The sequence below is a fragment of the Corvus brachyrhynchos genome, unplaced genomic scaffold (genome assembly GCF_000691975.1).
Source record: "Corvus brachyrhynchos isolate BGI_N302 unplaced genomic scaffold, ASM69197v1 scaffold302, whole genome shotgun sequence".
NCBI classification, from domain to species: Eukaryota; Metazoa; Chordata; class Aves; order Passeriformes; family Corvidae; genus Corvus; species Corvus brachyrhynchos.
Genome location: NW_008237244.1, coordinates 333,746 through 347,323, shown reverse-complemented (window position 1 = coordinate 347,323; position 13,578 = coordinate 333,746). Strand labels below are relative to the sequence as shown.

Here is a 13,578-nt window from a genome sequence, read left to right as displayed (position 1 = left end):
TTAACTATTCACCTAAATTCTTAAACTGCTTAAGTTTGAAATTTTACTGCATTAATTATTAAAGAGTCTAATCATATCTCAGAGCTGTTTATTATCAGATCACTGTGACACACAGATGAATTTCAGTAGTAGAAATTTTTGGATTTTGATTGCTCTGTCATTATGACTATTGGTTGTAAAGTCACACTTAATCAGCAGTTACTGAAAAAGATTTTTCAGCAGAACAGGGTGGGACCTTAACCCTGGTCCACCTGAAATAAAAGTAGACATAGTACATGTTGTGCCACAAGTACTTAACAACATGATTAGTTTAAGTAATGGGAGTAGTACTATTAAATTAAATCAAAAATTTAAAAGAAATGCAGAAGGTAAAGCATGGTACTAAAGTAACTGATTAACCTGTATTTGGACTATTGAAGGTAATATATCAATATAATAACAACTGGGGGAAAAAAAAACCACTATCACAGAAAACAGTTGAAAGAAACTATTGTTTTTAAATGCATTTCTTTTGGTCTATATGACTCAGTATTTTAAATCAGGGAAGAAGTTGCAGTAGCTTTTGTCCAGGTTGTTCCCTAGATAAAAGAGCTAGTCAATGTTATAGACCTGTAAGTCTTTGAACCAGATAAATTCTTAGTTCTCTAGTTGATGTAATTTACTGGTACCAGCTAGAGGTTTTTGGTAGCTCATGACCAAATCAGGCAAACATAAGCCTGCATAGTTAATGTTTTTGCATTTGTCAAGAATATGTAATTCCATATACTCCTTATTGTGAGATTCTGAAAATGTGTTTTTATTTATTGTCTGTTTATGTACAATTAGATGAAGTAGTCAAGAATAGAGAATTTACTCTATTCCTAGTAATGGCTTTGGACTTTAGTGTTTTCTTTAACCCACTGTACGTTTGAGTGATAATTAAAAATGGCCACAGAAATAATTGATTTTGAGTTCCCATGAAACTAGCAACTCAGAAATACTTAATTTTGGTCTTATTCTTGGGAGTTGGTCTTACTCATGTTGAACAGTGCCTTACTCTTTAGTTGAAGTTATCAGTTATAAAATACCAGCTCTGGGCATGAGCTTAATGTATTTTGAAATTTAAAAAATGAAAGACAGCTCAACATGCATAAGACAGAATTTGTCCCAAAGGTCTAGTTGTAGATGGGTGAATTAGACAAGGCAGCAGCTGCCTGAAACCTGGAAAAATATTTATGCATGGATCCTCCAATTTCAGCAATAGTCATTGCTGGTGTTTGGGGTGCATGCTCTGATTCCAGCCCCCGTTAGGTAAAGCTCTGCTGTCTGCCCGTACGTGCCTCCATGAAGTTCTCTGAGTTTTGTACGTGGGTGGCACGTGCAAGGCAAAAGGCTCGTGTAAATGCATGCACACCTCTGATCTCCTTGGGATGTGACAACATTTACATTTAAGTTTGCAAATGCTGGGACATGTAACTTTAGGAAATGTTACATACCTGTTCCTACATAGGATGTATCTATGGTGACATTAGTCAGTATTTTTTTTAGTCTAAGATTGATTTAAAAAATAAAGTCATGGCCAAAAAAATGACAGGGGTTTGAACAAGCACTGTGGAGCTGGTGTGTACATGGTATTTCTTCTCCTTTCTTGGGAAGAGTGTCAATGGAAATTATAAGGCGTGTTTCCATGACTGCTGCAAATGAAAGCATAGCAACTGCACTTCTTTTCCTTTCCTAATTAACATACAGTGATGATTAGCTTGCTGATTACGTATTGGTGACCTGATCAAACAAACTGGTTTAACATCTAGAAACAGACCTAAATGTCATGTATACATGCCAGTTGGATTACTTTCAGGTAAATTGCTTTTGCTGTATTTTGTAAGACGCATTGTAAAAGTCAATAAAAAAGAGCAGGAAATTGACTTTCACTGAAAATGTTGGCTGAAGTTTAAATTTTTTCCTCAGATTTAAAATACTTGGAAAATTTATTAGGCTTATAGCTGCTCCTGAAATGATGCAAAATATGGTGTTAATACATTTTTATATGTTGCAAAAACTTATATTTCCCTAAAATAGCATATTTTTTTCTGAGTTTATTTATCCAGGTGTTACTAGGAGTGCACACTAGTAAATGGCTCACACCAGACAAATGTCACGTATTAATAATAAAATGAAATTTGAACAGTATTTCTGATAATTTGTGCAGAACCCCTTGTGCTTTCATTTCCTGAACCTGGACACGCGTAAGGTGCCTGGAGTGCCCATGTTCAGCTGCAGCGCACTGTTCCAGCGTGTGCTCGTGCTTTGTTCTCTGTTCCATACAGTGCCATAGCCACTCTTCATTCCCTGTGCATATGCAGTTGCTGGATTTTTTCCCGGCATGGCTGGAAGGTGCAATTAACAGTAATGGATACTTTGATAGTGAGAATCTTTATTTCTTCAGCCATAATAATAGCCCCTTATTTTAGGAGCTATATTGTTGAATGACAGCTACTGTTGGCAAGTATGTGTCTACAAAAGTGGGTTCATTTGGTCAGATTCTCAGCTGGCACAGAGAGTCATATTTCCATGAAAGATAGTAAGCTATATTAATTTATGGAATCCCAGCTGGGAATCTCAATCAATTTCAATAAAAAGTAACCATCATATTCCTCTGAAGCAAGAATTACACAACCTAGCCTAAAGTGAATTTTCCTGTTTTAATAAATGTAGGTAGTCACTGGTTCGTAATAAATTACATAAAATTAGAGTGTAGTCAATATTTGATTTCTTTAAAAATTTATTCCTTCCTTTTCATTGAACACAACAGAATCATTTATGTATTGTATCTTAGCATGATAGATTATATAGGAATAGTGTATTTAATACCATAAAACTATCATATAAATACAAATCACATTTTTTTTCATTAGCTAGCTCGCTTTCATTTTGAAGAAGAAATACTCAGTCAATTATAAATGAGGCTGTGCTTTCATTGGAGAGTGAAATACATAATTTTTTTCCAACCTCAACCATGTATAATGAAATCTCTCTTCTGAAATCCAGTCTTAAGATGGATTTTGAAACATACTGACATTTAATAAAATCTTCGTTAAATTAAAATATGTTCAGTTATTTCAAATCTCTATTTAAATCTAGGGTAAAATTCTACATCCTGCACAAGAGATGTCTTTAGCAAATAGTTACTATTAACCAAAGATTTTGAAGTGTGTGTATATGAGAAAGATTTTAATTTTTGAGTATATTCTAATTGATGACTTTGGTGCTGTGTTATAATCTGTCTGGTGCTGTCTCTTCGAGAGGATCTGTAGCAGTAGTATCTCTAGGTAACTAGAAGAAAAGTCAAAGACCTCAGACTACCACTTCAAATTCAAACTCATGCCCTGTTTCTGTAACTAGTTTATTTTTTAGGAGCCCTGGGCTGGTAGTTTACCAGGATATTTGTTTGGCCTCTGTGAAATGAACAAATAGTCTCTTGACCCCTGTCCATGGGCTGGGAATCTGTTAAGGAGTCTGGCATGAATGATCATAGATACCAGGGGCTGGTTGAAGCAAAATAGCAGAATAAACTGAAGTTTGTGCTGTCAAAACCTTTGTAGTGTTTCACTGTTGTCAGTACTTTTAATTTGATTAACAAAGCTTGTAAAAGAACATTTTAAGTACTGTAATTCAGCATCAAAAACAATCACTAACAAACAAGGCTCTTCACTGTTTATGTTGTTTTACAAATACAGCTTTGATTTCCACTGTTAAAACTGTCTGTGTTTAATAGTAGAGCCCAATGAATAATGAAAAACCTCCATGTGTGAGTATTATTAATACATATTATTAATGACACTTTGCTTATCCTGAAGTCATCAGGAAAAGTCACTTTCAATTTAAATTTCCATAAAATGTTATTTTTCCAATTCTAATAAATGCTGTACACAGCTGTGAATGGAAAAACTAGCCAAAGAAGGCCAGTTAAAAGTTCACTGAGGTTTTATTTCACATTGTCCTGTTAGATCGTTTTGCCACAGTGTTCCTGATTCTTTTTTAAGGGCCCCTTGAAGATGCTACTGAGGATGAAGAAGAAGAGTGCCTGTCTGAGGAAAATGATACTATCTCAAAAGAAGACTTTCCATTGGAGGAAAGCTTTTCTGCAGAGTTTGAGCCTGAAAATCTGAGCTGTGAAGAAGTGGAATACTTTTGTAATAAAGGTAATCATTGTAGCCAGCCTCTTGAAAGAATATTGGCCAAACTGTGTCCAGCTGGTCAAAGAGATTTTTTGGTTTAAAATGTACAAAAAGCCCTATTATTATTACCTTAAAAACAGGAAAAGGAGTCATTTGTGAAGTTAAGTCTGGTAAGGCATAAATATTTGAGTATGTTGAAAGACACTTTTCAGGGACAGGAGTCATCTTGCCTTAATGTTTTCCTCCAAGTGTTATTTTCTACATATTTAACTGTAAAGAACAGACCCCAGAAGTCAATTATTACCAGATCTGAAGCTAGCAATGCAGCATGTCTGTTCATTGCTTCTCTGCCTAGGAAACATTGCTAGGAAAACAGATTGTGTCTGTAGATTCTACGATTAAAATAGAGCTTATTATAGAATTTATTATGCATGGTGGAAAACTAGTGATTTGTGAAAGGATAACTTTTGTAGTTGCAGATACCTTTTTGGTGCACTTGTTACTTGCAAATTATTGAAGATTGAGGTACTTTAGCATAAGACACAGCAATTCATTCTTACCATTCCAGTCTGCAAGGTTGTGCTGCTTCCCAATCAGCTGACAGAAAAACACACTATTGTTACTTAGAACATTGACTTAACCTTCTTCCTGCCAGATATCCATTTGATTGCTCTATCGTTTGTCTTCTGGAGGTAAGGATGCCCTATCAAATAGCTGAAGTTGTTGTGGTGGTGTTCTTCTGTTAGTCCACGAATCCCTCGGGCATTTGGATGTTGATGGTTTCTCTGTCTTTCTGTTCTTTCCCAGATACTGACATATAAATAAGTTACCATTTTTTCATATGATAACTTGGTATGTTGCTGGTTTTGTATTATTTTCATCTCTCTTGGACAAAGTCAAATAAATCGGTTTGACGAGTCAAGTGTTCTGACTGCAGAATATTGGTCCTTCCTAGAGAGTCTTCAGTCATCAGTGGCAAAGGCATTGCAGTGTATTTTCTACATGTCCTCTATGGAGCTTGCATACTTTTTACAAAACAATTTACTTTTGCGTTACAGGTTCTTGATACTTAGTAAGCCACCCTAAGAGATCAAAAGAGTTTAATTGATAGTTTGGAGTTCAGCTGCTAGAAATCTTACGGTGAGGAGAAACCAGATTATGAATAGGTTCTTTACCAACAGAAAGAATTTAGTACTATTATAACTGCGACATGAACACCTACTACAATTACTTTGTGTTCACATGCCTTTCAGAAAGACACCATTTTCCTTAGGTGGTAAAATGTACTCCTCCTGCTATTCTGCTATTGGCAGTACTAAATAAATATTTAAACCACTGTGTGCATAATTGTTATACTGGCGTCTCTTGAATTCCTCCTGTCAGCAGTGGAATATTATGTCCCACTATTAGTTCATATCATATCAGTTTGATTTAGTTACCTCTCTGTATTTCTTACTGCATTTCCAGGGCCTACCAGTGGAAAATACTATGGTTTTGGGTGAAACCAAGAAAAAAAATTTAATTTTTTTTTTTTAAATAGTAATCAATATTGCAAATTCACATTGAATTTCAATTTATCTTGGATCTTCCCTTTAAACAAAAATCTTTCAGGGAAAGCAGTGAATCCAGGCCATTGTATTAAAGAAGATCAGGCATCAAATGGGAATCTGAATCTTGATTATGTTGATTATATGTTTTATTAAGAACATCTGCTGATTCTTCAGGCTAAATACCTTCTGACTTCCCAGCAGTTCATAAGTGTGTTGTAGTTATAAAAGAATCTTAAGTCTCTCCAGTGCAACTGCTGCAGAAGAAAAGTTGAAAAGAAGATTTCTAAGGATCAAGGGGCACATAAAATTTCTAATCTACCTCCAGCTGAGGCAGTGTGACAAAAAGTCCCACTTTGAAGCAAACTGGGAATATCCCTGGAAACGGATGGAATGGGAGACTAGAAATGTGCTGGGTTTTTATTAATGTCTCAACTTCTGTGGAATGTCCTACTTCTTCAGGGTCACATCTTAAGTGTCATTAGCATGAGGCTGCCAATGTTTTTCTGAAGATAAACCCTAAGAAGACAAAACTAATCTGGAAAGCAAATAAATTTCTTTTGTGTCTTTTTCTTAGTGAAAGGGTTTGTGACTCTATTATATAGTAAATACTAAAAATGAGACTAATTCTCATTGGGTTTTTTCATTAATCTGTTAAGAATTTGTGGCCTTCTGTTCTTCTTTGTAGTGTTTCAGCATTGAAACTAAAAGATGGTATGAGAAATAAGCTACTTTTTTTTCCCTAGAAATATTTTTTAACATCATGAATGAAAATTCATTAAGAAAATGAAAAAGCTTGAAAATGAGTTGTGTACCAAATAGGTTAGAGAACAAATAAATGCAGTCTAATTTCTGCTTTTGGGGCCTGAGTTTTGATTTGTTTTCTGCTCTTTGATAGTATTGGCAGCCTGTAAATGACAAGTATTTTCAAATAAGGAAAAAATCAGTGTAGATCTGTGTTTTCTCATGCAACAGGTTTTCTTTTCCCAGAAATATATTGGAGCTGACATGGGAATCCATTATGCTATCTCTGAATTCTGCCCTTGCTATCATGGACCATTAAAGGTTCTAGAAAGTAAAGGTGTTTTCTTGGATATAAATTTTACCTGTCCTGTCTCCCTATTTCCCTCCCCTGGGGCTTCTTCCCAGCTGACCCAGAACAAGAGGACAAATGAGTAGCGGGGCTTCCTGCAAGAATCAAGAGGCATGGGGAACAAGTGGCACAGCTGTTGGGGATGAGGTGTTTGTGAGGCTTCATCCATGGTATGTTTTTTATACTTACCCAGCTCTGTAAATTCAAGTACCACCTAAAACCAGAGGCTTTTTACTATCCAAACTAGGTACCAAAGGCAAAAATTTACTGAAGTCACAATTCATTCTGAGGAATGAGAATAGAGGACTTACAGGTTCACAACTTGGTAACTTTGGTTTTTTGACTGAAGAGATTTTCCTGTCAGACTGTGCCTAATGGTATTATAAGCAGAGAGCAGTCCCTAACTGTCTAAATTGCAAACAGGAACCTTTATAAAGCCATACTTGTCATTCCCACCTTATTAATTTGGGTTTGTGAGATAGATTCAGCAGAATAGTTGCCAGAATTAGAAGGTGAAGGCGAAAGCCTCTGCAAAGAGTGAAGCAAATTAATCACATTGATTGAGCTACATGTCATTTTACAACTTCTCAGTTTTCAAAATTTTGACTTTCTGCTATTACTTTTCCCTTCTCCTTTTGCTAGTTAATGGCTTTTATGACAAGGAATTCAGAAAATTCCTCTTCTCCCACAATTTTGCAATACCACAAAATTAACTTTGCTGCATTTGAATGTTTATTCCTATGTGATCTTCATTTACTCTCAAATGTGAGGAAGTGTACAACAGTTTAAGCATGTAAATATTCAAAGCTGAAGTGGAAATTACCAACCTGCTATTTGTCAGGGATTGCTTTAAGCTTACAACTCTTATTTTTTAACCTTTTGGATGAAGAGCTTCATTATAGATGGTAGCTAAGTTTGATTTGTTTGCAGTTTTTGACAGTGGGATTAGGAGAAAGGGAGTATTTTGGAAACAGGACAGTGGTGTTCTACTACAAAGCTGCGCTGATCTCTATCTTTGAAGTAGAAACAAACAACTTTGTAGAAGGTAGCCTTGATGATAGTTCATTACATCTTGTCAGTTTGAAAACAGGCTTTGAAAATTGCTGTTTATGTTTAGTTACTACAAATTGATGTATTGCCAATAAAGAGGGTATCTGATGATGCTGTCCACACAAAGCTTGTATTAGCCTGGAATCTCCCTTGATGAATATGTTTTTTTTTTTAATGTCCAGATAGTGGGTATCTGGAATCAGAGTCTGTATCAGATTAAGATTAGTTCAGATTAAATACAGATATAGAAAATTTATTACTTAAATGTCAGTATTTCAGCAATCTAAATAAGGAGAAAGTAGCCTGTCTCCCATGTAGAACAGGGATAGGCTGGATTTGGAAGCTAGGAGATATGACATAAAGATTAAATTTTGTCTACTGTAGGTTGGAATAAGAAAAAAAGGTAATGCTAACAGAGATGTGAAGAAATGAGCTGGAGGCGTGATAGGGCTAGTAATTGCAGAAGGGCAGATAGAAGGGGAAAAACATCAGAACAGTACAAAGGCCAGGTTGAAGGTGATGGGATGAAAACCAAAGTTCTAAATCAAGTTCATTTGTGAGGTGAGATAGTTTATGGTTGGTTTTCGAGTCTCTGACTACTGTCATCTTGCTTAGATACCCTCAGGAAAAATAAAATGTTCTTGTCTGTTACTTGGAAAGTTTGCTGTGCTCATATGGTGACATCTTTTACTCTCCATAAACAGGAAGGAGAACAGGAGCCTTGGTGACTTCATAGTGGTGGAAACTGGCTAAGCAAATTACAGTTCCTTCCTAGCAGAAGTGTTAAATGAGGGTTTAACTTTCAAAGGAAAATTATCTTGAGCAATATGAGAGATCACTTGAGATTAGTAGATAGTTAAGTAGCTGTGTTCACAGAAGGAAAGAGGCAAGAGAAGAAAATGGAGGTGGTGTATAATCAAAGGAGAAAATGTTGGACTGTTGCCAGAAGAAGGAGGTAAATGAAGGAATGTCCATATCTGATAATTAGTGAAAGAAGGCAGGTTTATTTCTTGCTGCTTGCCAAGACAGTTATGTCAAATTCTCCTGTTCACTGCTTGTAGTATGGCTATTGCTCTTGCTCCTCACGTTGTAGGATTTCCATAGTTACTTCATCACAAGGCAACATTGGCACCAGCCCTCAGTGGAAGGAGATTCAGTGGCCTTAAAACTCCTGGTGGGAGATGGGAAGGCAAATGGCTTCTGCTTCCCAGTGTTAACTCTGCTTCAGTTGGTGACATTGGGTGATAGCGGGGATACATGAGGTGGGGTGGAGAGTGATTGTTTCAGGATGCAATGATTTTAGGATCTATAACACACACTGCTGTGTATGTTTGCAGCGATCTCTGTAGCTGGTTGAGTGGTTCGAGTTCCTGATACATTGGTTACCTTTATTTGTGGGGGAAGAGGGAAATGAGGGGAATCCAGTGCAGTCTGAAACTCATATGCAGTTCTAAGTCAGCAAGAAGAGAACTCAGGGAATATATGGCCTGCATACTGAGTGTGTACCTGGTTCTATGTTCTCATATTCTGCTTGGGCAGGAAGGGATGAGTTCCAAACCTGAACTAAGTTTTCTGCTCGTGTACATATACTCATGTTGTTGCTAGCCTGCCAGACCAGCTTGGGACTGGAATTTTTTATGTTAAATCATGTGACCTGATTGTGCAGCCAGGCTTGAGATTCAGAGAAACAGCTGCAGTGTGATTCCTCATATGAGAAAGCATATACAAAGCTAAGTTTGTCGGTGTATTCATCTATCCCTTCGTACTTCATGTGCAAAGCTATCATGCTGCCATCTATAGTACCAGCCAAACTCTTAACACCCTGAAGATGATTTCTGTGTGTCCCTTTTTCCTCTGGAGTATGACTTTGTGTCTGTGTGTATGCCTGTGTGCATCTGTGTACATATTCCCTACTTCTTTCATGTTACAGATGTAGTGACTAACAATATGCTTGCTCTTTTCTGCTTCTACATCAAACAGTAGATTTTGCTCACTTTTCTTTATTTTTTCCCCATTTTTTTAACCAGAAACCTTTTAATATTTTTTTTTTTCCTTTTCAGTAATGGATTTCATTCTACACTTTTGCTGTAGCAAGTGGAAGTAGGATCAGCAGAAGGCAGCTATACCGTAATCACTTTGAGCTCAATAAGGAGATCTTTACAGGCAACTTTGTTCTTATTTCTTAACGGGATTAAGAAGCTCAGCTCTTTAAATTCTTGCATATAACACTGACATTTCGAGGGTGTGTTTGGACCAAGGAGTTCAAAGGGAAGGAATAAAAAAGAAAAGCCAATATGACTTTGTTTTTTACCTTGCTGCAGGAGCTGTTTGTGCAAATCGCCTATAAGCTTATTGACCTGAATCTTTGACTCCTTGTTTTCTCTGGATTTGGCTGGAGTGTAGACACTGATAGAGCACTGATAGAGGTGATTGCACAGCCCTCGGCTTTGCTTGGCACCAGACACCCCCCCTCCCTGCACCTGACATTATCTTTCCCTGGCAATACTTCTGCTGGAGCTCATATTCCTTTAAATTCTTTATATTTATTTTAATTCATTACATTTGATTTAGGTAGGCTTTCTGACTAAATGAAGGATACTTTCATTCTTTTTGGTAATCAGAGACAGAAGAGGGCATGTATCTATTTTCATCTTTTAGGATAACTAGAATATGCATAAGAACACACAGCACTGCTCCCTCCAAAAATGCAACAGTTACCTCCTATTGACTTGTGTGCATGTTTGTGACACTGCTGGATTTTCATGTTCCCCAGAGTAAGGGTTCCCTTATGTTTATCTGTATCATATTCATCTGAAACGACTTTAGAAGACAAGGCTGGGGGACCTCATCAGTCTCTACATCCACCTTGCAGGAGGTTGTAGTGAGGTGGGGGTCAGTCTCTCCTGCCATGCCTGCAGTGAGAGGATGAGAGAAAATGGCCTTAAGCTGAGGCAGGGGAGATTCAGATTAGATATTAGGAAAACATTTTTCACCGTTAGGCATTAGCATGGTCAGGCACTGGAATAGGTTGCCCAGGGAGATGGTGGTGTCACCATCCCTGGAGGTGTTCAAGAGGTGTCTGGATCTGGCTCTGGGTGATGTGGTTTAGGGGTTACAGTGACAGTGCTGGGTGAACAGTTGGACCTTATGATCTTAAAGTTCCCTTCCAACCCTGATGATTCTATGATTCTAATGTTCCGTAGTTTTTGTCAGATGCTGAATATAGACAAAGAAACAAAGGGGCTTCTCTGATAATAGCCTTTGAACAATGCTAAGTCAGAATTAGATTGGATCCCAGCAGGATGAAAGATCTTTTTCATCTGAATATCAGCATTTGCCTTGTGCTTTACCTGTTATGATTTCTTATTCTTTCCTGCTACTGGAGCTCAGAGGATCACCTGTTTTCTTGCTAGAAGGGAAAAGAGATATCTGAAAAGGTTTGAGTGACCTTTTTTTTTTCCTTCACCATTCACTAGAGAGCATGTAAAGGCTTCCAAAAGAAAAAGTACAAGATTGTCTATTCTATACTTCTCTTTATTTACTGCTAACCCATGTTTAAACCTGTCATGCCATATTTTCAGTCCAGCTGAAACCTATGTAGGTATTGACATCAACTTTAGTTGGATAAAAATTTGACCTAAATTGAACACACAAACCCTTCTTCTAATCAAGACATTAAATAATTGGTCATCAAGAAGAAAATTGTATCTCAAAAAGAAACTAGAAAGCTATGTCTCAAGAAATAAATACAAAGATCCAAATAGAAAACATTATTTTAACTGTATAGAATTAAAAAGTGAGAGAAACACTTAAACAGCTTACTCAACTTTAAGCAGTTTATCAAAGCAACTCCGGCCTTTTCAGTCAGCACATTTTGGTTTTCTTAAGAACAATGAAATTCTGAATTCTATCACAGCAAGGGATAGAATTCACGAAGGGATTATTTGGTTACAACAAGTAGTGTAATGTCCTCTTTCTAGAAAGTCACAAAACTTGAATTGACTTAATTTTGAGATCAAATTTGACAGAATATGGATTGCAAATTAATAAGGGTAATCTTCTTTAAAACATGAAATGCACAAATGACAGTTTCATCACATGTTCTTAGTTCATGTGCACTGTACATCTGTTTCTAATTTTATTTATAATGAAGGTCCATTTTGTCTCTTTTTTGTCTGATTTGGTGTTGTCGTGGTCTAGCATGTTTGTCCTTGACACAAAAATTCTGAATACTTTGGAAGAGTTCTAAGACATGGCTGAAAAAATTCTTGTCAACCCAGGCCCACAAAGCAGACTTGCTCACAGGTTGTGTACTATATGGGTATATTTGCAGTAATTTAACTCTGAAAGGATCAGTAAAAATAAATTAAGCAAATGCCACATTTATGACATCGTTAGATAAATATTGGTAAGAAAAATATTACTGCTGGATAGAGAAAAAGAAGCATGTATTTATGACTGCTAAGTCTTTTTCTTGGGTTTGACTCACAGAAGCCTAGACTGCTTTTGAAATCATGTGTAATACAACATGTATGTGGAAACATGCCTGTAGTGATAGGGAGTTGGCTGCTTTTGATATTGAAGCATCTGAAGTGTTGATTATTTCAAATAAAAACCTCCAGTTGTTTTCAACAAGGTAAATTAAAATTTCACTGTGTAGGAACAGATACCTATTGCTATTCATTATGTAGTCATGTGGAAATCACATAAAAACTGGATTTGTATATGATAATGATTTTACCTGTAAAGTATTAAATGAGGTGTTCTTGGTTGGATGAAGAATTTTTATAAGAGATGGAATATTTCTGCAGTAGAGATGGAACAGAATTGTTATATAATTAAATTGAAATATGAACTTGAAGAAGAGCCTTCAAACTTAGAATTTGAAACTTGTTAGAATTTCTCTGAAGTAATCTCTCTGTTCTGCTGCAGGCTGGTTTAGAATCTCATGGATTGTTGATTTCCATTGAAATAATTTTTAAAAATTATATTAAGCAACAGTCTTTATTTGTGGCATGTAAATATCTTTTAAAATGGCGCTTCTGCTGCTTTTCTAATCAAGTGCTTAGAGGTATGTGGTTTGAACCCCAGGCTAGTACTTGCGTATGTCTAATAGAGTTCTTGTATTTGAAGCTTTAATGGGGAAAGATTGAAAAGATGCAAGACTTTTTTTCTTTTTTTTTTTTTTTAATCAATAGAAGCTCTTGAGTAGCTGGTATATGGTGCTTGTTTGTAGCACTGGTGTTTAGAGTTGCTCCCTAAAAATTAGAATATACATATAAACGTATATACATATATATATTTAAAACACATTATTAAAAAGAAAGCCAGGAATACAATTTAGAGAACACTTTCACTGTTCTGCAGGCAATACATTTGAATGAGTGATCCTTGTCTTGAAAGGGACTTCAAAAGCAAACAGTGGCGATAATGAGAACATAACAAACATGTAGAGAAAGAGGAAGGCCAGACTCAGTCTAGATGGATGTGCTGCACAGCAGTGTCTTATCCCAGGAGAAAAGTGCTGTAGCTGAAATAGTTAGAAATAATTGACACTGCTTTTTAACATGATCACTGTGCTGAAATGTAATGTGTCAAGATGTCATTTTATTAAACAAAGTGGTGATTTTAATAGGAACCAAAACAGTTTCATACCACTGTTTTGGGAGAGCTAGCGGCTTGCACATATGTAGGCACTCGCTAACACTTGAGTATTCACAGACTGATCCTA

The 13,578-nt window shown here is 36.4% G+C and overlaps 1 protein-coding gene across 2 annotated transcripts in view; it reads left to right on the top strand.

The window, feature by feature from the left end:
• Positions 1 to 13,578, top strand: part of ZFPM2 (zinc finger protein, FOG family member 2) — a 308,016-nt gene that overhangs the window by 53,280 nt on the left and 241,158 nt on the right. The window contains exon 2 of one of the 2 annotated variants that reach the window (XM_017730298.1): positions 4,023 to 4,181. The exons of the other annotated variant lie outside the window; for it this stretch is intronic. Coding sequence (XP_017585787.1) covers positions 4,023 to 4,181 — 159 coding nt within the window. The remainder of the gene's footprint in view (positions 1 to 4,022; positions 4,182 to 13,578) is intronic. 2 annotated transcript variants of the gene reach the window in all.